Source organism: Cornus florida, unplaced genomic scaffold (assembly GCF_030987335.1).
Source record: "Cornus florida cultivar Cherokee Brave unplaced genomic scaffold, ASM3098733v1 CherokeeBrave_3.0.0_Hap2_Chr02, whole genome shotgun sequence".
Taxonomy (NCBI): Eukaryota; Viridiplantae; Streptophyta; class Magnoliopsida; order Cornales; family Cornaceae; genus Cornus; species Cornus florida.
Window position 1 is genome coordinate 57,808,364 of NW_026775572.1, and position 25,793 is coordinate 57,834,156.

The 25,793-nt window shown below is 36.3% G+C and overlaps 1 protein-coding gene across 1 annotated transcript; it reads left to right on the plus strand.

Annotated features, from left to right (window-relative positions):
• Positions 1–6,606: 6,606 nt before the first annotated feature.
• Positions 6,607–14,563, plus strand: LOC132295076 (polyamine oxidase 1-like). The gene is made up of 10 exons (XM_059793152.1): positions 6,607–6,777; positions 6,874–7,123; positions 7,372–7,503; positions 7,615–7,676; positions 7,956–8,110; positions 9,932–10,075; positions 11,629–11,778; positions 13,181–13,435; positions 13,817–13,898; positions 14,007–14,563. The coding sequence occupies exons 1-10, from the start codon at positions 6,726–6,728 to the stop codon at positions 14,219–14,221; spliced, it is 1,497 nt and encodes a 498-aa protein (XP_059649135.1). The 5' UTR covers positions 6,607–6,725; the 3' UTR covers positions 14,222–14,563.
• Positions 14,564–25,793: the final 11,230 nt, after the last annotated feature.

Sequence of the window (25,793 nt, forward strand, 5' to 3'; positions counted from 1 at the left end):
AATTTTTTTTTTTTTTTTTTTTCTATTATTAATCTTTGTTATCTTCGATTCAATTAGTATTCTCAATATGACAATTAAGGAACTCAAAAAACAGGTTGATGCCCTTACTACTAGGATGGATATGATGATGCATGATAATCAAGCAATGTTGTGGGATAATCAAGCTAAATTTCAGCAAATTCATGCAACTATAAGGCTCTAACAAATATACAAGTAGAATAACATCCTTTTATTAATCCCCAACATGATGATCAAGTACCTCTTCATGGCGACAACCTTGATAAGCCGCTTCACTGTGACGGTGATGATGATCGGCAAGTTGGTCCGATTATTCAAGGTTGGACACTTCAAATCAATTTTTCAAAATTTGATGCTACTGATCCTGAAGGGTGTCTATTTCAAGCTGAACAATTTCAAGAACTTAATGGTATTTTAGAGGCGCAAATGGCTCCATTGGTTGTAGTGCACCTTTTAGGACATGCTATTTCTTGGTATTGTTGGATTAAACAATCTTTGGGTCTTCTGACTTTGCAACAATTTTCTCGTGAAGTATGTATTCGCTTTGGGTCTTGACAACACATTGATCCTTGTAGTTCACTCACCAAACTATCTCAGACCGGCACTATTCGTGAATTTATTACTGAGTTTGAGCGACATATGAATATAGTTCTAGGTGTGCTCAAGTCGCATCAAGTTAATATTTTTCTCTCTGGACTTCTGGCTAATATAAAGGCTGGTGTACATTTGTTTCGTCTACTGAGTTTAAAACGAGGCATTTGACTTAGCACTCTGTCAGGAAGATGCAATTATTGCAATAATAACCTATAATACGACAAGGTTCGCTACTCATCTATCTCCTTCACGACCTTCTAACTTCACATTTGCACCTAAGCCTATTACCAAATTGCTAACTTTATCTCCAGGTGTTAAGCGGTTGTCATGGGCTGAGTATAAGGACAGATAGGAAAAAGGGCCTTTATTTTAATTGTGATGAAATTTATGAGTCTAGATATCAGTGTCCCCTTAGTTATCTCTCTTGGAAGGAGAAACAAAGGACGAAGTTACGTAACCTGAACTTGAAGCTGTAGGAAGTGGTGTCACTGAATCTTCAACTTCAGAAATTCCATTACATGCTTTTATGGTTAAACTTGGCTTGAAACTATACGCATCACCGGCACTCTAAAAAATCGACTGATTACTGTCTTTATCAACTCGGGTTCTACCCATAATTTCATCCATCATTCCATTACTAAACATTATGATTATTTAGTTCAGAGAGACAATACTTTATGAGTCATGGTGGCTAATGGTGGGTTTTTAAATAATCTGGGAAAGTGTTCTGATGTTCAACTTAACTTACAAGGCTATATTTTCTCCACTAATTTTTTCCTGTTGGGTGTATTTGATTATGAAGTGATTTTGGGAGCCCCATGGTTGCGATCGTTGGGTGTAATTGCTTGGGATTTTGCTAATTTGATCATAAAATTTAAGGTCACTTATCATGAGTTCACCTTGGCAGCGAATGGTTCTTGTGATACCCCCGAATTTTCACGTGTAGGTTGGCCAGGCCCACACCTGAAAACACGAGAATATCAAAACAATTTAGTATTTAAACGAACACAGAATACAAGAAGAATAAAAGGAATGAATAAATCACTGAACAAAATTCTATTAATAAAATAAAACCTCCTTGACAAAAATAAATTTCGTTGAATTTAAAATTTTAAAATACAACTCGGGAATCCTATAAGTCAAGGACCCCTAAACCATAAACTATTAATTCACCAGATATCTAACAATAAATAACAATACTAAGAAGTAAACAAGATGAGTAGATGAATGACAGTCTCCCAGCTGTGGATCCTCAACCTCGAGATTGGAACTTCTAATAACCTGAAAAATAAATCGTGGGTTAAATCCATGAACAAGTTCCCTTTACCAAGCCTCTGAAAACTAATAAATAAAACATCTCTAATCAAAATCATCCTAATTAAAGTTTTAACCTTTAATATAAGATGATACATATATAATATATAAAGAACATGTTCATTCATATATTTCTTGAAATCCAAGATCATAAACAATGATAAGACTACCTTCATATTTAAACTAACCATTAAGTACATTCCACTTTTAAAAAAAACTCTTTTAAACCTAAATTCCATATTTAAACAGTTATTTAACCATTTAAATAATAAATAATAATCCAAAGCATATTTTTCTTTAATCCAAATCACAATATCCACCAATGTATGATTTTATTTATAAAGATTATATAGCAAAGATTTATACTTTGGCAACTCCTCCATGCCTTCGCTAATATTATTTTATTAATACTATAAAATAATATATTATCCTTTAAACATTAGTTTATTCTAATATAAAAATAATTATCACCTCCAACTTATAAACACAATATCCATAGATGTATATTTAATCATCGAAGTTACCTAACAATTTATTTATAATTTGGCAACTCGTCCATGCCTCCACAAATATTTATTTATGTTTTGACAAATCAATCATGCCTCTAGAAGTATATTTATTTATACTATAACAACTCAACCATGCCTCTATAAGTAATTTATTTATACTTTGACAAATCAACCATGCCTATTAAATGACAATTTGTTTATGTCTTGGCAATTCATCCCTGCCTCCAAAAGTATGTTTTTATCCATACTATTAATTAGCAATTCATCCATACTTCCTATGTATGTATTTTATTCATACAATTAATAAGAAAATTTATTTAAGCCTTTAACAATTCATTCATGCCTTCAATTTAACCATGTACCAAACTTTACAATTAACTATGAAATGAATCATACATAGGCACTCCATGCAAGTTATAAACATATAATTAATTTAAATAAACAACCTATTATGATTTCATCAACACCACCATCATATATATAAACATGTTAAATATCAATGAACAACTTATTAGTTGATTAGATTATATTTATTTATTTATGTGTGGTAGTATAACATGTAGGCGTATATAACACGTAGGTTACACAATCTAGCAATGTCCAAATATTACGAATTATTTAGTCAACACCCAACCATACAAATTATCTAAATTGGTTAAAACAATTATGGGATAAGATATATATATATATATATATATATATATATATATATATATATATATATATATATATATATATACAAAATTCGTACTGTCTTCCAAACCCAGTTTTGATAAGGTAAACATCCGTTTCACGAAATTTTCGTGAAATACAAAATTGTAGATAATCGAATTTCCATTCAACCACACGGGGTTTGAGCTGTTTTGACACTCGAGAAAAGAGATACAGTCAGAATATTAAAACGAGAATTGGAGAAAGTTTCTTAATTAAAGAAGGATTCTTCCTTTTTTTCTAATCAATTTCTTCACATGCATTTATCCTATGTCTAGGTGATTAACATGCTAATTTACTCTATAGATTTTGATACCCAAGGTGATAAACTTATGGGTTCTAAGAGGAGAGTTAGAAAAGAACTTGCCTGAAGGTTTCGAAACGAAATCGACGTTTCAACCTTGGTTGTCTCTTCCAAATCCGACGTCCTCTTTCTCTGATCCAGTCTTTTCTTTGTCAGCCTTCCCTTCTTCTTTTTCTCTACTTCTCTTATTTTTTCTAACGTGAAAAACCTTTTAACAATATAACCTTATGTGTATATTTAAACATATTAATACCCCAATCCTATTCCTAGTATGACTATCCAAATATAAATAATAATAATCTTAAATAAAATATATACACATATATTATATTATATATATATATTCCTCACCCAATAAAAATAAATAATATATATTGTCAATCCTTCTCCACGTAGGACTCTAACTACATTAATATACATAAAACATATAAATATAAATATATATATATTATGTAATATATATTTATAAATCCTTTTTAACTATACTTACCATATATATGCATATAGTCCTATACATATATACTTACTATAAATATATAATTCTCTATATAATTATATATATATAATCCATTTAATATGCATTATATATATATATATATATACTCATGCATAAATCCATGGGTCTTTAAACCATTCAAAATCCTTTGAGGCTTCCTTCTCCAGCCCAAGACCCAAATCCATTGGTCTAAATAATCGAAACCCAATCCATTAAATTTAAACAAATAAATAAATACTTAATATTAAAACAACTAAATACATGTAGCACATAATCTAATAAGAATTAACAACCAAGTCATACCATACAAATAAAAATCAACACGCTAACAAATCAATCAACAATCAAGCACATCATCATGCCAATAAATCAAATAAACAAGTAAACAAATAATTAATTTAAAACAAATAAATTCATTAAATTCATTTAAATGCAATTAATTTAATTAAATAATTCTTTAAAATATAGGGGTATTACAGTTCTCCTGCTGTAATGTTTATGGATAGGGGAATGGTACATCGTCGAGCGCAAAGGGTACTTATATAGTTATCTTCTAATCCTTCACTTCCTCCAAAAGTATCATCTATGATACCAAATGACATTGTTGTTCTACTTTTAAATTTTTCGATATTTTTGGTACACCTACTGTTCTTCCACCTATTCGATCTCATGATAATCAAATCCCATCTTCTGCTAGATCTCCACCAGTGAATGTGCGCTCTTACCAGTATCCCCACTTTTAAAAGGCTAAAATAGAAAAAAGTTGTCAAGGAAATATGGGAGGCATGCCTTATTCATCCAAGCTCGATTCCATACTCATTTTTGGTTTTTTTGGTTTGCAAAAAAGATGGTTTATTGTCAAGGATCACTTTTCTAATCTTGTGGTGGATGAGTTACTTGATGAGTTACATGGTGCAATTATTTTTAAAGCTAGATCTTCACTTTGGATATTATCAAATTCAGGTTCATGAACCAGATATCCCCAAGACAGCGTTTCGCACACATGAGAGCCACTTTGAAAAATTGGTCATGTTATTCGGTCTATCTAATGCTATAGCTATGTTCCAAAGTTTAGTGAATGATCTTTCTTGTTCTTACTTGCGCAAAATTGTGTTTTTTTTCTTTGATAATATTTTGGTGTACAATGCTTCTCTCTTTGACCATCTTCTCCGCTATTCTATCATTTTTGGTATTTTGCATACTAATCACTTGTTTGCGTAGGAATCAAAATACTCTTTTGCTCGAAGCTCATTGGATATCTTGGTATTCTGCGTACTAATCGCTAAGGGCATGTTTGTTAATAATGACAAAATTGCTAGTATCATGAAGTGGCTTATTTCGTCCTCGTTGAAGGTCCCCATGGGTTTTTAGGGTTGTCAGGTTATTATTGCAAATTTGTTAAAAATATGGTAAAATTAGTATGCCTTTGACCCAATTGCTGAAGAAAGGTTCTTTGTTTGGACTGAAGTGCTAATGTTTTCTCCAACTTGAAGTTAGCCTTAACCACGACGCCAATGTTGGCGTTTCCTAATTTCTCCGAAGAATTTCATCAAGTGCACTTCCAATCCAAAATTACATCTTTATTCCACTTTTTAAGGTGATCATTATATTCAATCTTACCATTACTTTTTAAACTCACTTATACCTTTTCCTTTTAATACAAAATTACTGTATCTATTTTTAGTTTTCAAATTTAAAATTTATTAATTCAATATTTATAACAGTAAAAGGTAATTAGGCTACAAAATTAGAAACCTCTTCATATGTGGACATTACATCACTCTTAAACAGAGAATTACAAAAGAATTTATTATTTACATTATTGACTTTGATCTAGTCGAATTTTGGAACATATCATTTTTTGAGTTAGGAAGTAATATTGTACTGTTATTCTAAAATGGCTTACTCTACATCTCCTTAATTTGCACGTAAAAAATAAAAAAAATAACCTCCCTTGTTGATCAGTTGATGGAATTTTTTGCCCAAAAAATAATAATAAAAAAAATAAAAGCGGGGCAAAATGACAAGAAAGTCCACGGTAAATTCAGGGTCTTAACTAGAATATTGAATTGTCCCACTGTGACATCAACTTTAGGACTTCACTTGCCGTTAGACAGTTGGAGTGACCTCACCGCCACACCGGAGAGAATCTCTGTCCGACATTATGTTGCCAATCTGCGTCAATCAAAACTTTAAAGTTCAAATAATTCAATCCAGACTTTGACTTAGCTGTATAATGCACAGCCATGATTGAGCTGTCACTACTTCATCCACAGCTTGCTGTCACCGTAACTCCTACTCCACGTCATACCCCCCTCACCCACGACGTGATCCACGTGTCAAATGTGTTTCGCTGACACCTACACCTCTCTCTTTTCGATTCAATGCATTTCACGTTCTGATATAGACAGACCACACGGCTTCGACTCTCCTTCCAACCCAAAATTACATTTTTACCCTTATACACCCTTCCCAGTTTCTTCAAATTCCCTTTTCTCAAATTTACTAATCCGCCCTCCGTCAATATCCACCAACCTTCAACGCCCGTCAATTCTAGAGAGAGAAAATAGTGTGTAATTCTTTTTAGAGAGAGAAAGTATATAACATGAAATCATGGAATCCGAGGGGGCAATTGTGAGTTTGTAACTATATAAACCCACTCCCGCTATTTCTGCCTCTCTCGCTAACGAACCACCACAACACGTAGAACTACCTCTCTCTCTCGTTTCTCTATCTCTCTCTCTTCTGTCTGTATATCTTTCTCTGTCTTAACGTTATTATGGAATCTTCGACTCGTTGTTCGGTGATCATCGTCGGAGCAGGTGTTTCAGGTGAGAGTCGCTCACCATTTCGTTAGTTTTCCGGCGAGTTGTTTCTTTTATTACAAACCGTAGATCTGACACGCTTTCTGATATTGCTGTTGTAAGGTATTTCGGCGGCGAAGGTGTTGGCGGAGAATGGCGTCGACGACATATTGATTTTGGAGGCCTCAGATCGTATCGGCGGAAGAATCAGAAAGGAAGGTTTCGGAGGCGTTTCGGTCGAACTCGGAGCGGGTTGGATCGCCGGAGTCGGTGGTCAACAGTCCAACCCGGTCTGGGAACTTGCTCGCAATTCGGGTCTTCGTACCTGCTTTTCCGACTATAGCAATGCCCGCTACAATATTTATGACCGGAGGTTTCTCTCTCTTCATCTATACATAAATATATAGGCGCAGTTTATCGTTTTCTTTTGGCTAGATTACGCCGTGGGCTTAATGCGCTTGAATTGAATGCGTGTTTCTGTTTTGTATTGATTTGGTTTCATATAGATGAATAATTTACTTCTCCGGCGTAATTTAGCGTTTCTTGGTTCAAGTCTAGAATACGCCTTGGGTGATACAGATGCTAAGTTGCTAACTCGTTTTCTTGATGAGTTGAGTTCAGTGGGAAGATCTTTCCGAGTGGAATCGCCGCCGACTCGTACAAGAAGGCGGTGGACTCGGCGATACAGAAGCTAAGGAACGAAGAGGCCAACAATATTGAAGCTGAGTTGTCCGAACTCTCCGAAACGTCATCGTAATGTCCTGTTTGGCTTTTCCTAAAAAATCAGCTTTAATTTCGTTAAGTTAAGGAATTTTCTTAACCGTTTCTTTTTCTTATTCTTTTTCTTTTTTGGGTTCTTTACAGTAATCCCAAAACTCCTATAGAGCTGGCCATTGACTTCATTCTTCATGATTTTGAAATGGCAGGTCAGTTACTGCTCATCAAAATTGTGTTCTATTTTTGTTTTATCTCTTATATTCCCTGCTTGGGTACTAAGAAAGTCAAGGAAAATAGACGAAAATGAGCTTTTGAATCTTTATTTTTTCGAGTATTTTTTTTTTTGGGTACTTGCACGGGGACCTAAATCAATAAAGGTTCCTAAAAAAATCAAGTTTCTTTTTTTTGGCTACTTTTTCTCAGCGGCCAATCACATATTTGAATCAGAAATTGTGAAAAATAAGAATTGGGTTTTGTTGTGTTTACAGAGGTTGAACCAATATCGACATATATAGACTTTGGAGAGCGAGAATTTTTAGTTGCGGATGAAAGAGGATACGAGTATTTGCTGTATAAAATGGCTGAAACGTTTCTCATGACCTCAGAGGGTAAAATTTTGGACAGTCGTTTGAAACTCAACAAGGTACAAAATAGATCTTTTTTCTTACTTACTCTGTGTGTGTGTGTGAGAGAGAGAGACTTACTGTGTTGACTGTTACATGGTTTATCTATCTGTTTTTTTGTTTTTTTATGGACCAATCATCGGATGAAAACAGAGTGTACACGTAGACTAGTTGAAAAGAGAAAAAAGAGCAGAAAGTTGGTGCGAAAAATCTGAAACTCTGTTTTTGTATTGTATTGCTGTTAAGATTGATTGACCCACCTCTAGAGTTTGCAGATAATGACGTCTTCTTAAAAGATGTTCTCGTACTCCACTATTTATTATTATTTTATTTATAGATATCTATAATATTAATATAGTAATTTTTTATTATTATTATCTGGATATGGTTTCTGGTTAAGGTCAACCTCAATTTTGGTTCTTAGTTACTTCTAACACTTCACGTGAAGAATCTTTTAACTTTGGTGTCTGAGATCGGTTTCCAAGAATTTCCTTCTAATAATTTTGGGCTAACTCTAAGCTTGTTAGCGTTTCAGCTTGGTACTAATAATTAACTATATCTTGAAGAAAAACTTTGACAAAATGCATAAAATATTAAGAAATGTCTTTTAATTTCACTCCACTTTTTGAAAATGGGTTATTCATTTTCTTTTTCCGTCTGTTAACATTTTCTTTTTTCCTATAATAAGAAAGTAGATATTGTGTTAATAAGGTCAAATATTTTTTATTTATTTATTTTTTGAGTGTGGTATAAAGTTACATTCTCGCATCTGCACTCTATATATTACATAAATTATTCTGCAAAAAATATTAACTTTAAAATTCATAAAAATAATCATTTAGTACATATTTAGAGCTGAAAAAGAAACTATTGCCATGGTAGGTATTGGACCATTACTGCACATTTTCAGTGCTTGCTGCAAAGATAGGAAAGAGGGACTTAATATGAACTTTGAATCTCTCTAATGTTGGTGCATAAATCATTAACTAAGCATCCTATGTGTATAGAAATAGGGTTGGAGAAGTGGACTCCACTCCGTTAGGAGTGATCTCCACCCTACATTGTAGATTGAATTCTCACAGCAGCGGAGGATCTGGGCTCACAAGTGTTACACAAGTAGTGCGGTGTAGAGGATCCTTCCTCCACTTTGAAAGTTCCTTTTGTATTCATTAACCAGTTGGTAGGTCCGAAATTGCATTCATTTGTTCTTTCCCATCGGCTAGAACCCCCGACCAAAGCAAAGAGGTTTTGAGATAGGACGTCGCATCAACTCGATATAGGAACATGAAGTAAAAGGGTCCTGTCTTCTTCTTCATTTAATGGGTTTGTTTGTTTGCTCTCTCCTAAATTCATTTGGAAACCAAAGTGCCTTTTTTTTATATTTTTATTTACACTTTTACCATAGCTTATCTTGAAATTGAAGCAACTCTCATAAATGGCTAATGGGTAGCTGAAAATCTGCAGAGATTCTTCAATAAATATTACCTTTTCCCATACTTATAAATTTTGAAACCAAATTTGAGTTTTTTTGCACGGATTTTCTTGGTTTGACTGCTCAGAATCTTATGTGGTTATTTTCTGGGCTCACAAGTGTTACGGACTGATGTAAAAATTGTGGAGATAAAACGTTTAAAAGTATACTTTTCATATTCAATATTAATTAATGGTTCTTGTTGGACATTATTTATTAGTATGGACAGTAGGTACAGTTTTGTGGTTGAATTAATGATTAATGTAGAATTTTAGATGATGCAGTATTATTTGAATTTGAAAATACACGTATAGTAGCAATATATTTATGTTTTTGACTGATTCAATGACTCGTTGCATGGAATTGGCAGGTTGTTCGGGAATTGCAGCACTCGAGAAACGGCATTATGCTGACAACTGAAGATGGTTGCTTGTACGAAGCCAATTACGTGATTTTGTCTGTTAGCATTGGTGTCCTCCAAAGCAACCTCATCGCTTTCAGACCACCATTGCCCGTAAGTCTTCTCTTGTTTCTATATCTAATATAAGTAAAATAGAAAATGATTGTTACATTAGTGAGGTTGGAAATAGGAGACCAAATGGCTTGGCAAGTCCCTCGTTAATGCATCAAACGGCTACCAATCCATTCCGCCTCCTATTTTTGAATTATATCCGTGAAAATGTCACTGCGTTGGCATAAGTCGAGTATGCGCAAATATTGTTGGAGCATTACCTCTCTCAAACCGTCCTCTCAGCTGCTAGATTGGAATTGTAGATAGAGTTGTTTTAATCATAAGACATTGGATCTTTTGATAGCTTTTTTTCCTTGGACATTGATACATTTATGATTTGCAAGGTAAAATTTTTAGAGCTATTATTTTCTTTAAGCCTCTTGATTTTATGATGTAGCGCGGGAAGAGTCGACTTAGGTCTTTCTGCTCATTATTTATTTGCATTGGTTGGGGAGTTTGGAAGGCTTAGGCACAATATTATGGAACTTGTGGGGTCAGAAGTAGGTTTTGGATTCCTAATCCTATAGGTGGGAGTACCTAAGTTCTAGATATTTTTTAACAATAGGCTCCAGAATTTATGAGCTACTGCATTAATTGGTATTTGCTAGCTGACGAGGCAGACTTGAATGTTCAAGTTGTCTTTTTATATGCATGAGGAAATGAGTTACTTGCTTCTTTTGTGTGACAGAGAATGGAAATTAAGAAAAGGAATTGAATGGCATTTTTTAATTATTTATATGTAGAAAATATACAATGTAATGATGTGACTGAGAAAAAAAATAAAATACACACACATTAGTACATTGATGGAAATGTTGATCCTCCAAACAATTACAAATTATGTAGTGTATTGCAAGTTGTTAATAATTTATAGAATAAAAAACCATGGATTATTCAAAATATTGTAATCCCATCGGCTGTTGTGTCTTGGTCGAGTAAATGTTAATGTATTAGTATAGAAATGTATATACTTGACTTCAGTTTTTGTATTTTGGGACTACAAAGGTAGCTCAAGTTTCAATACAAGTTATGAATGAGTTCCTTCTAAACAATGAATGGTGACAAAATTAGTGGATGCTGCAAAATTATTGGGAATTTGGGAGTAAGAGGATTCGTAAATGTAAGATATGCGTGTGAAAATCTCGATCCTTGGATGCCACCATAGGGCAACAGTATGCAATGATCACTAGACATGAATAATTGGGTGATTATAACCTGATGAATGTTCTTAGTTGGTGTGGTTATATGTTGGAATGTCCTTTCATTAACAAAGAAAGCAAACCAGCCAACTTTGGACTGTTATCTGGAAATGGTTTTGGGGCCAAGCCAAGATATGCTTGCCAGGTAGTTGCTGGACCAGTGCAACATGTCTTATATATAATGATACTTTTTTTCGAGGCAAATTTTCTCATGACTGTCTTAACACTTGAGTTTATTAAATGGAAAACGTTTATAAATTGTTCTATGTTTTTGTTTGTATGTTTGTGGTCCCTTTAATGCTACTACCATAGCCTACTTTTCTGGTTTAAAAATTAACAGCTAGAAAAAATTGACAGAGGTGGAAAACAGAGGCTATTGAGAAATGTGATGTGATGGTGTACACCAAGATCTTCCTAAAGTTTCCATACAAGTTCTGGCCTAGTGGTCCCGAGAAAGAGTTCTTCATTTATGCCCACGAGCGAAGAGGCTACTACACGTTCTGGCAGGTTCCTATGATTTATTGTGTTATTGTGTGTTAATTTTCTCTTCTTCCTTTTCTTATCTTTGATTTTTTCATTAGGTGGGTTTGGTTTTTCATGAAACTTGAATCTTTTTATTGCATTATTATTTTCATGCTTGACAGCATTTCCCTTCTTTTTTTGCTTGGCATTCAGGATTTGAATTTATCATATTTATATGTTTGTATGTTATTTAGTCATTTCAGGAATTAAATTAAAGACAATGTTTCAATTTCATTAGTGGTGTGATATATATATATATATATATATATATATATATATATATATATTACCATTTGTGGGGCACATGCTCCTTGATCTGACTTTTTATTATTTCTGGGGTGACAGTTTTCTTGTTTCATAGCATATAATTTACATTATCACCAAATCACCAAATAATTGACATGTCTGCCTATTAGCGTACCAACTAATAATTGAAAATTTACTATTTGTTGCATAACAGAGTATCTCATTTGATTAATCACTCGTTGAGTTGCATAACTTGCATGACTGCATATTGCTATGATATTTGCATGTTGAAAGGAATGACCAGCTCATTTATGGAGTCATCTTATTGGACGATCCTACTTTTGTGTATTTATAGATTTTGTTATTCTTTTTCTGTCAATCTATTTTCATTAAGGAACTAGATCTTGATTATGCTGACACTTCTGGCATAAGATTGATAATGCATGTCTTCATCTTTCACACACAGTATTTTCACTAACTATTTCCAGATGCTAATAAGAATTCTACCTTTGATTGATATCAGTGAATCACCAAAGTCTGAACTGTGCTTCTAATTGACCATGATGCCCCTTTCTAAATTAAATTAATTACTCTTAGGTAAGATCCATTTTTTTCCAACTCGGTTAAATTAATTACTTTGTATTATGATCTAATAATTCTTAAGAAGGAATTACTTTTCTGGTACTGACAGTAAAATTTGTATTTTTCGCATTATTGATTACCAATGGTTCTTCCTACTGCAATGTATGTGATGTTCCTGTCAATCTATTAGAGCTGGCAATGTTGTTGCACCATAAAGCTTCTCATTTGTTTTTTTCTTGTGAAGAGATTACAAGTAAATATTTTGATTTTTTTATTAAATTTTAATTCATAAAGTTTTAAATTAATTCATTGGCTTAGTTAGGAAATACGCAAATTTATTCTTCACTGCCCGTGGGGGAGACTCAGTGGGATCTTGCTGTGTTCAATATTTTATTTAATCAGAATAGATTCTAAACTTATAATACAATAAACTGACAGACTGATTGATATTATATATAGTTCATTATATTTATATGTGGTTGTTGATTGGATCATCTAATTGTTTTCAAACACTCACCAAACTGATCCAAGCTGGTCTTTGTTTTTGCCATGTCATCAGCACATGGAGAATGCTTACCCAGGATCCAATATTCTGGTTGTGACATTGACAAACGGAGAATCCAAACGTGTTGAAGCTCAGTCAGACCAGGAAACACTGAAAGAAGCTATGGAGGTTCTAAGGAACATGTTTGGCCCTGACATACCCGAAGCCACTGATATTCTTGTGCCTCGTTGGTGGACCAATCGATTCCAGCGTGGCAGCTACAGCAACTACCCTATCTATTTCAATGAACAAATGGTTCATAATATTAAGGTGTGCATTTTTTCTTATCTTTCGAAAATGAGTTGATTATTTACACACTTGTGATATTAGCCTGTTAAGTAAGGGAATATAATTTTATCCTCTAGTTGCTTTAAGAAAAGAGTAATTGCTGTTATTTTGTGCTTTGATCATTCTCAAGCAATGCATTATATGGGAGGAGCGTGGGTCATATGGACAATCTATATGAGGAATATGATTTCTTATCGCATTCGTTCTTGGGATCACTTTTTAGACATACTTTCTATCATATCAAATTATTTTTCTTCATTTTACTTTGCAGTTATCACATTGTTCTCACTTATTAGATGATTTATACAAGACATAGATTTGGCATTGACAATGGAGCTACTCTTTTGTATCATGATTGGACAGGAACCAGTTGGACGGATTTTCTTTTCTGGAGAACACACGAGCGAAAGATTTAGTGGCTACGTCCATGGAGGATACCTTGCAGGTGAGTGTTGAGGGTATTTTTATTATCCTGACTAGCAAATGAACTTATTTACAATATCCATTCTCATACCATCTTTTTTCTTCTTCTTTTTCCAATCAATTTAAGCAGGCATAGACACTAGCAAAGCTTTACTGGAAGAAATGAGGAATGAAGACAGACAAACTGAGAGTCAAAGTTTACTGTTAAAACCCTTGCTAGCATTGTCCGAGTCGTTAACATTGACGACACAGACAGATGCAGTATCAGGTCCCCACAAATGTGATATTCCCAGACAACTCTTCCTTAGTAATAGCAAACTAGGGCTTCCAGAGGCAATCTTATGACTAAATGGACCAGCAGACGAACCCCAATTCGACAACGAGGAGAATCAGTCCGGTGAGAAAGACGGCACTATGAATTTGGATTGCAACACAGTTCAAGCCTTTAGTGCCATCCAGAAAGCAGAACAGAAGGATTTATCGCTGCAAGAACTGGAAGACCTGCAAAAGGGTGCGTGGATTATCCCTTGAAACCATTGCTATAGATATGGAGCTTCCAGGGAAAATTTTGTTTGGGCATATGTATAAAGGTTGTTCATTGAAGTGAAAACTAGAAGGAAAATCATACTTACATTTTAATTGTATTGGTGACTTGAAGTTCGTAATGGAAAGACTTTCTTAACTTAATTACTTTGTTCTGTGATATATTAATCACACCTGTTACTTAAAATTGGTCACGCTAAAATTGGTCATCCAACTTAAAACATTCAACACCAGATTAGAAGTAAACCAATCATGGCTTTTTGACAGCAAAACATCAGTGTGTTGTGACCCTATTCAGGCACCAGACCTTTAATGACTTGGATGCACACCTCTTTCTTATGTACTGCCTACTGGGATGTCATTGGTTTAAGCAGATCATCCATTTTTGAACCCATCATTGACATGTCTCACACTCGGAGAATATTGTCCGGTTTAAAAAATGCTTCTACACAGGTAGGAGGCAGGGGCAGAGCCAGTATGCGCCGGCCCCATGCTAGCTATTACAGGGTCAAATTACACTATAAATTTATTCCTTTGTAATGGCACTTGGGGCCACCAAGTCTCGGCCAACATAACACACACACAATATAGAAACACAAATATAGGCACACACAGTTAACAGGACCAAGTCCCAACCTTGATCTTATTAAACATAATACAAATTACACAATTTCGTATAAGGAACCTAGGCCCCTTGACATTTGTCGAAGGGAAGGCATAGGCATTCAGGGCCATGCCATGTCTTGGGATCACTTTGGCTCTTGTTTGAAACATAGGGGTTTGTCAAAGAGAGGTTAGTGACACCCTTGACAGCCATGAGGGTGCGTAGTGTGCACTGAATAGGTTGTCAGCTTACGCAGAGGCTGTCAGCATGCCAAGAGGATGCTCAACGTGCACAGAAGGATGCTCAGCGTACACAGAAGGTGCTCAATGGCATTTTTGTAATTATGATGGAAATGAAGTTTGGAGTTTGGACTCGGAAATTTGATGGGAGGTGCTTTGAAACCTTAGAAGACTATTGGTGAAAACGAAATTTAGTTTGTTGGAGGTCCAGAAGTTCCAATATGGCCATTATGATTCCTTGGACATAGTGAAGTCTGTTCCTGTCAGAGTTCTAATATCCTCAACAACTATACTAGGGAGTGTGGTAGTTGGAGCTCAACAACATAGCTCATCAGCTAGGCCATGGCATGCCTTGTGAAGAGGGCTTGGCCAACGTGCATAGGCACGGGTGGCACCACCCTAAGGTGGTGGCACGAGATTTGAAGCATCCAAATGTTTATGGTCGAGCGCGCGAGCACCCAAGCATGCACGGGCACCCAGGTAGCGTGCGCATCGTCGTGCACACGGGCATGCATGGCTTGGCACATCGTACACCTAAAGGCACTTATATGTGGGTTCAGACTTGTGGGCTTGACTTGGTGTGGCTTATGGACCATGGTTAAGACCATGGCACCCACATATCACTTGGTGGGCAGCAGGTGTGCCTATCTAGTAAGTATCCAATCAAAGGGAGGCATGTAGGAACAGTTGAGATATGACCAGTGATCAGTTGTTCCAGAGAAACCTTGTAACTTATATTCTGTTGTGATAGTATATACAGATATGCTAGATGGCTTATGATCAATTATTGCTATGGCATGTTGTTATTGGTCAATTTCCTATAAGTTAGGGGATATCCAACTGAATATATGAATCTATATGTCTGACATAGATAATTAGTTGAGGGAGAAACTTTTATGGTGCGCTGAACGAGTTTGATTGGGTTATTTGGCTAGAATGTTGGGCTTGTCAACCTTATCTGTTGTGTTTAGAAACAGACACATACAGGCCAGTTGTAGGCAGTTTTCTTTGAGTGCCTATATATTGGGATGTAGGGGGCTTAGATTAGGTAGAGTATACATTGCAGTGTATGCAATGAGAGCCTTGGCTTTTTGTACGAAATTGTGTCTTTTGTATTCTGTTTAATAAGATCAAAGGTTGGGACTTGGTCCTGTAAACTATGTGTGCCTATATTTGTATTGTATATTATATATGTGTTGTGTTGGCTGAGACTTGGTAGCCCCAAGTGCCATTATAGATGAAAAAATTCTTAGTGTCATTTGACCCTATAACAATTAGTATCAGAGCCTCATTCTACGATGACTGGAGGCAATACTAGAGAGAGAGTTTCCCAATTATAGAACTTTGTGGGTTTTCCTACAGAAACAGAGGTAGATAATGTAGAGAGCCTTGTGTTTCAGATCAAAAACTTAGCTTCTGAAGTGCAGATCTTGAAGAATGATTCTGAAGGGGTTGGTGATTTCATGCAGGCCACTGAAGAGCAATTGACTCGTATTATGGAAGATGTTGAGTCTCTGACAGATGTCTTCAAGAAAAATCTGAAAGAACATTGAAGATGAAGTGTCACTGGTGAAAAGGGCCATTCATGGCAGTTCCAGAGGCGCTGGTGATTCTCTTTAACAAAAGATCAAGGTGCTAGATCCTAAGTCTTTCAATGGTACCCGAAATGCCAAAGAATTGGAAAATGTCTTGTGGGACATGGAGCAGTACTTCAAGGCCATTTGGATCCCTGATGGCGAGAAGGTAACCATTATAAGCATGTATCTATCCGGTGATGCAAAACTGTGGTGGCGCACACGGATAAAGGATGATGCTTCTACGGGCAGGTCTCGAATTGAAGTCTGGGAGACCCTGAAAAAGGAATTGAAGAATCAGTTCTTGCCTCAGAACACTGCGTGGATTGCAAAGGAATCTTTGAAGAAATTGAAACACATAGGCATAATTCATGACTGTGTGAAGGAATTCAGTTCCTTGATGCTGGCATTCAAAATATGTTAAAGGAAGACAAACTGTTCAATTTCATGTCTGGATTACAACCATAGGCTCAGGCAAAACTCCATAAGCAAGGTGTGAAGGACCTTCATACTGTAATGACAACGGCAGATTGTCTGGTCGATTTCAAGATGACAGGATCTACAACTACAGACAAGAAGAAGTCTAAAGAGGGGAAGAAAGAAAGGCCAATCCTTCAAGTTCAAGGACAAGAGGAAGGATAAGAATAAGAAGAAGGATAAAGATAGGGGTTTTGGCAAGTCGAAAGCAGATTACAACAAAGGGAGTAATAGCAATGGGACAAAGCCCAACTCTAGTTGTTTTATCTGCAATGGTCCCCATCGTGTTAAAGACTGCCCCAAAAGAGAAAAGTTAAGTGTTATTGTCGATGACACTTCGAAAAAAGATTCAGACTCGGACAGTCTTACCCAAGTCAATCCTTTACAGTTTATGAATGTTCTTACTGAAGAACAGTCCTTGTTCCAGAAAGGGCACATGTTCATTCAAGTGACTCTGAATGGCAAGGAAGTATTGGCTAAGGTGGACACAGGGGCCACTGATAATGTCATTGCGTAGAGGGAAGTAAGTAACTTTAATTTAATGTTAATTAGTAATTCCAGTAAGATAAAGGCTGTGAATTCTGAGGCCAAGCCTATCTTAGGCATGGTTGTCACTTCTTTGAAAGTTGGTTGTTGGGAGGGCGAAACCAGTCTTATGGCGGTACCCTTAGATGATTTTGATATAATCCTTGGGAATGATTTCTTGTGAAAGCCAAAGTGGCTGTTGTGCCATATTTGGGAGGAATTTTTATGCAGAACAGGGTTGTTCGTGCTTCATTCCATCAGTGGCTTCTTATGGGGATAAGAAGAAAGGAAATCGTAAATATGGCATCGAGAAGATCTCTACATTGCAAGTGAAAATAGGTTTAAAGAGTGGAGACTGTAGCTTTCTTACAGCCATGATAATAGATCAAACTGGATCAGTTTGTTAAAGTTCCAGATTATGTTACTGAGATTCTAGAGGAATATGCAGAAGTGATACGACCAGAACTTCCCAAGCAGTTGCATCATCGACGTGTTGTTGATCACATGATAGAGTTGGAACCGAGTGCTAGGGCTCCTACTCAGGCCCATACTAGATGGCTGGGTAAGCAGTTGGATGAGTTACTCGAGTCTGGCTACATTTAACCATCTAAGGCACCATATGGCGCGCCAATGCTATTCCAGAAAAGGCAAGATGGCTCAATGTAGATGAGTGTGGACTACAAGGCTCTAAATAAGGTGACTGTGAAGAACAAGTACCCAGTGCCCAATGCTGTAGACTTATTTGACAGGTTGTCAAGAGCATCATACTTTACTAAATTGGACCTGCGTGCAGGCTACTGGCAAGTGCGTATAACAGAAGGAGATGAACCCAAAACTGCATGTATAACTCGTTATGGGTCTTATGAGTTTCTTGTAATGCCGTTTGGGTTAACAAATGCCCGAGCAACCTTCTACAACTTAATGAATTATGTGTTTTATGACTACATTAATCACTTTGTTATGGTTTATTTAGATGACATCGTAGTCTATAGTGAGTCTCTGAAAGATCATTTAAAACACTTAAGATTGGTTTTCACAAAACTGAAGGAGTTTCAGTTGTATGTCAAAAAGGAGAAATGTGAGTTTTGTCACCAAGAAGTAATATTTTTGGGATATTGGATCAGTAAAGGCCATGTCAGGATGGATAAGAGAAAGGTGAAAACCATTCTTAATTGGTCTGCACCTACTAAAGTTACAGAGTTATGGTCTTTTCTGGGTTTGGAAAACTACTACAAAAAGTTTATTAAGGGGTATTCCAAGAAGGTTAGTCCTTTGACGGACTTGCTAAAAAAGGACAAATAATAGGTTTGGTCTAAGGAGTGCCAGAAAGCTTTCGAAACGCTCAAACAGGCAATGTCTATAGAACCGATTTTGAGACTGCCTGACTTCTGTTTACCATTTGAGGTACACACTAATACCTTTGATAGAGCAATCGGCGGGGTTCTAGTTCAGGAAGAACATCCATGTGCCTTTGAAACCAAGAAGCTTAAGGATGCTGAGCAGAGGTATTAAACTCATGAAAGAGAGATAACTGTAGTGATACACTTTCTTGACATATGAAAGCACTACTTATTGGGTACCAAGTTTATAGTGGTGACTGACAACGTGGCCAATACCTACTTCAAGACATAGAAGAAGCTTACTCTAAAGAAAACTTGCTGGCAAGAGTTTCTGGGGAGTTCAATTTTGTATGGGTTTATAGACCTGGGAAGCAAAATCAGGTTGTTGATGCCTTGAGTAGGAAAGAAGTACAGGAATATTTGGCTTCACTTATAACAGTGTATACTAATTTCCTAGATCAGAAAGCAGTCTTAGTCAGATAATACCTATCAGAAACTTAAACAACAAATTGTTGATGGTGAAGTCAGAAAATACTGGATAGAAGATGATCTATTCTATGCTAAAGATGGTAGATTATATGTTCCTAGTGGAAGATTAAGACGGGAACTAATGCGGGAGATACATGATCCTCAGTGAGCTGGACATCCTGAGGTGGATAGAATGCTGGCGTTGATATCCAGATCATACTATTGGCCCAAGATGGAACAAGACATAAAACTATATGTCAAGACTTGCTTGGTCTATAAAAAGGACAACATAAGAGAAAGAAGGAGGCAGGGCTACTACAACCCTTGCCCATACCAGAGCGTCAATGGAAATCAGTTTCAATAGACTTCATTTCTGGTTTTCCTAAGGTTGAAGGTATGAGATCTATTTTCGTGGTAGTATATAGATTTTCTAAATATGCAATTTTCATTGCTGCACCACATGCATGCCCAACAGAAGTTGCTACTGGTTTGTTTCATAAATATGTGGTTAAATATTTTGGCTTACCGGAAGATATTGTGAGTGATCGTGACACTAGATTCACGGGGAGATTTTGGACGGTGCTATTTGGCTTGATGGGTTTCGATCTGAAGTTCTCTAAAACAAACCATCCTCAGACTCACGGACAGACTGAGAGGATGAACCAGTTATTTGAAGTGTACCTGAGGCACTATGTCACTGCAAGTCAGAAAATTTGGCTGGAGTTGCTAGACACTGCACATTTTTTTTTATAACTTACACGTCTTCAACAACAGGAATGAGTCCTTTTGAGTTGGCAACAGGGCAACAACCTCAAACACCACAGGAGGTAGCTGTATAGAAAACCAGTGAAAAATGCTGTGCAGCATACAGGTATGCCCATTCTATTCAAGAGATGGTGGAAGAGGCGCATGACAGCCTTGCCAAGGCTGCCAGAAGAATGAAGAAATATGCAGATAAAGGGAGGAGGCCATTAGAATTCCAAGTGGGAGACAAGGTTTTGTTAAAATTAACTCCACAGATTTGGAAGAAGATAAGCAGCAAGACTGTTCACAGAGGGCTGGTTCAGAAGTATGATGGTCCTTTTAAAGCTGTGAAGAAAGTTAGAAATGTTGCTTACAGACTGTAATTACCTGAGAGGCTGAAAGTCCATCCTACTTTTCATGTGAGTTTCTTCAAGCCTTTTCATGAGGACACTGTAGATACATCAAAACAGTAGGCTAAGAGAGCCCCAACTGTTATTCGGCAATAGTTTAACAAGGAGCTGGAGAAGATTTTGTTTCACCGGACCTAGGGTCAAAGTAAGAAAAATCGTAGAACTGATTACTTGGTGAAGTGGAAAGGATGTAGTGAAGCAGAGGCTAGTTGGGAAAGGGATGTGACATTGTGGGAGTTTAAGAACCAGGTTAAGGAGTGCTTAGACAAGTCGACTTCTTCTAGTAGGGGTGGTTTGTTAGCCCCTTGACATTTGTCCAAGGGAAGACATAGGTATTCTGGGCTATGCCATGTATTGGGATCACTTTGGCTCTTGTTTGAAATATGGGAGTTTGTCAAAGAGAGGTTAGTGACACCCTTGTAACCATGAGGGTGCTCAGCGTGCACCGAATGGGTTGTCATCATGCACAGAGGTTGTCAGCATGCTAAGAGGATGCTCAGCGTGCATAGAAGGATGCTCAGCATACACAGAAGGTGCTCAGTGGCATTTTCATAATTATGATGAAAATAAAGTTTGGAGTTTGGACTCGGGAATTTGATGGGAGGTGCTTTGAGACCTTAGAAGACTATTGGTGAAAACATAATTCAGTTTAGAGGTCTAGAAGTTCTAATATGGCCATTATAACTCCTCGGACATAATGAAGTATGTTCCTTCCAGAGCTCTAATATCCCCAACAACTATACTAGGGAGTGTGGTAGTTAGAGCTTAACAACATAGCTCATCAGCTACGCCATGGCATACCTTGTGAAGAGGGCTTGGCTAACCTGCATAGGCACAAGTTGCACCACCCCAAGGTGGTGGCACGAGATGAAAGCATCCAAATGCTTAAGGGTAGACCAGCATGCAGCAGCATGCACTCAGCCAGACGTGTACTAGCGTGTGTATAGGTGTGCACATGGGCGTGCATGGCTTGGCGCGCCGTGCAACCATAGGCACTTATTTGTGGGTTCAGACTTGTAGGCTTGACTTGGTGTGGCTCATGAACCATATGATACTCCTCGACTTCGAGACATGGGTTGATTAGGCCCAAGCCCAAAACCGAGGGAAATATCAAACAATTAAATAATAAACAAGCACAGAATACTAAAAGAAATAAGAATTAATAAAGAAGCTGAAAGAAACTAAATAATATTATCCTCTATTAATAAATCCAAAAAAATAATCCTCCAAACATATCCAAATCCTCTAATACCAGTAATCCATCTAGATTACAATTCAGGAATCCATCATGTGGACACCTAATAAAATCCTTATTGAAAACTGAATTAAAGAAATCTGACAACTGAAATAAAAAGGAATTCCTACATAGATGAGTGATAAAGACTGTCTCTGCTCAACACGAATAATCTCTGAGTCTGGAACTGACGAACACCTGAAAATAATGGTGGGTCAGGCCTACAAACAAGTTCTACTCTACTACAGTTCAAACAGAGACCCGATAACACATCTACATCCTAGTCAACTCACCAATAACTAAGTAGTCTGTATATATATAGATACACACTAAAAGACTCTTACTGGACTATAGGGTGGCCTCAACCTGAATAGTAAACAACATGCAAAACGCAAATAAAGTGGGCATGAGTACCTAGACTTAACAGGGCACACCTTTATCCACTATATCCAGCTAGGCATCCTAGACAATATATGCACCATAACCACTGATCTTGAGACTCAAGCTCATATCATGGCACATATCTATATATATATAATCCATCCAATCTAAAATAGAAAAGTAAACTGTCCAACCATTTTATTTTAATGGCATGCCATCCACTGGTTTCGTAGCATGACACGAATAGGTAGGACTTAACTATTCCATTAATCCGTCCCTAGAATGTACAAATAGGACTTAACTTTTCCATTAATCCGTCCCTAGAATGCCCCTATATTATTTAATGGTGCATTAATCCATACAGTCCAATATTTGATGCAACAGATATAACAATACATCAAATAATCCAGTATTGAGCATAATAAAAATTAGATAAATATATGATTATTTTATACTGTCAATAGATGATTAAAATCATATAACATCCATTGAAATTGCTAGAATAATATTAAGCAATTAAAAAATCCATTAACAACATGTAAATTTAATCAAAATTTCATATTATTCAAGTTCTTAGCATATATATATATATATATATATATATATATATATATATATATATAAATTATGCATTCTGAGTATTTAACATGTCCATTGTAGTCTTTTAAATTATTCAAATCGACCTACACATCATAAAAATACTCCAAATACCAAAACAGTAGTCAAAAACCCCAAAACTGCGTTGTTCTAGCAAGGGAGTCAGCTCCTTCCAAAAGAAAGCCGGCTTTCTCCATCATGGAGCCGGCTCTCTCTTGGAGAAAGCCATCTCTCGGCCTAAGGGAGCCGGCTCCCTTCTCCATGGAGCCGGCTCTCTTCTTGAGAGCCATACCACCTTTTGCAGAGGGAGCCAGCTCTCGACCTACTGCAACCCTTCTTTTCCGTCTCCGTCTCCGACGACCTTCAATCCCTCCATTCTCCTCTGTTAAAGGTCCTAAAGGTCTGAACTAAGTCCTAAATAATCCCAATTAATTATATGAAGATATTGTGCATCATTAACACAATTTAAAACAAGTTATCATGCAATTAAATTCAAGATCAAGCAAACAAGAATATATACACATAAACACTATTTTAGTTCCGATTAAGTATGCATACATGATCAGTTTACTGTCTAATTAATCCTAAAATTTACCTAAGCATGCATAGAACACAAGATCTAAGGGAAGGAGTTATAAGAAGAACTTGCCTTAAGGTTTCGAGTTTCGGATTGAAACCTTTAACCTTCTTCTTCTTTGATTTTCTGGCGACCTCTGGCTGCCGTCAAGACTCATATTGTTCTGTTTCTAACCCATGAACAAACATATTCCTTCTTCCCTCGGTTCAGCCTTAGCCTTTGGCCAAATTTCTCTTCTTTCACTCTCTGTTCTCTCTCTTTTTCCCTTTCTGTAAACCTCTATTTCTCTAAGTATATAATATTACGTACTAATTATTTTAAGCCTCCACAGACTTATACTTGTATATTGATGAGCGCTGAAAAGTGCGCATTTAAACCTCTTAAGCTTGAGTATTCTAGGACCTTTATCTATCTTATTTTTCCGTTTTAGACTAATTTCATGTTATTACCCTTTTCAGACACTTATCCCCAAAATAAGTCAATTCAGCCAAATTAGAGCATAAAAGAAGCAATCTCAAGCTAAATGGAAGAAATGAGCAAAGTGGTGGAAAATAGCAAGCTTCGATCGATCAGACATATTTTCGATCGATCTCACAGTGATCGATCCAGCCTCACCAAGATGGATCAAACCCCTTGTCTTTATCCTCAAGAATTTCCATCTTCGATCGATCCAACTTTCCTTCAAATCGATCGAACTTCTTTGATATTATCCCTACCTACCACTTTTGTCTTTTTCCCAAAATATCCCAAAAATATCTCAGATTTGCCTTATTCCAAAAAAGCATCGCCAAGGTTTGATCGATCTGGCCATACTTCGATTAATCTGGCTATAGTTCAATCGATCTCATTAAAATTCGATCGATCGAACCTCCTCAAGTTCGAAATAAAACAAAGTCCAGCTCATCAAAAGATGGCTCGTGGTGCAACCATTGAAGGGGCCCTAGTGCACGAGACCTAACCATTGGGTGTGACACTTGAGCTACCTATATAAGGATTTTGAGCCATTTTTACATATATCATCATATAGAATCTTAAACGTAGACACAATCTTGGAGAGGAGGCTAAAGATTAGAGAGATATACACCATTTGAGAGTTCTTCCATTCATCTAGGGTTTCCATCAAGGAGAAGAAGATCAATCCTACCATGGAAATGACCCTTGAGGGTTGAATGACTATATCAATGAGTGGCTAAACATCTTCTTGGGGCTAGAGTTAGCCCTAAGCATGCCTTCTAGACCTTGATGTTTTGTATTTTGAGGGGATTTGTGTTGTAATATTGTCTTGACATTTGATTTATATATGAATCTTGTTCTTACAATGATTTGTGTTGTTTAATACTTCCAATTGATCATTTCATTCTACTTATATGTCTATGTATGCTAGAATAGATATTCATGTGTTTATCTCTTGGTTTTGTGATATTGATGCATGTCTATGTGTGTTGATGCTATGAATCTACAGATTGTCAAGGTATAGTGCTTTAATAGAATACTCTTGTGGTTTGTTTGATGGTTCATACTCATTTCTTGATGGATTGTGCATCTTCCTTAGTTTAATTAGTTTAATTTTCATGTTCCTAGTTTAGTTGTAGTGTAGTTGACTTATTTTCCTAGATGTGAGGATAATCCATGCTTGTTATTTGATGTTTCATGTTTATGAATGCAAGTAGTATAATTCTTTAACTTGTTAATGTGTTGATTGTGAGCTTAAAGGAAGGAATAATGGCTTAGTTTGATATATTGTGCTATTCATTAGGTTGTCTAGACAATGTATACTTAATTAGTCATCCATACTTGTTGATTCAATCAATCACACCTCTTGTATTACAACACATATTTTCCCTCATTCATTACACATTGAGAATCAGAAAGGTGATGTTTAGTGGTGACCTCTAAATCCCAAGATCCTTCTCTCTTGTTCTCTACCCTTTATTTACTTTAATTGCTTTGTATTGAACTTGTTTATATTGTAGTTTAATTAACCAATCAAACCACCTTTTGATCACTCGACCTACTAATCCAATCTTGTTTCCATTTCAAACACGCATCCGATCCCTTGGGACGATCCCTACTCACCCTAGCTATATTAGCAGTTAGAGGTAGTAGTGGCACTTTATAAATTCAAACTTGGCCACACTTTTTATGCAATTTGGGTGCACCGCGACAGCACGACACCATATATGTATAAGCAATAGGCAATCAAC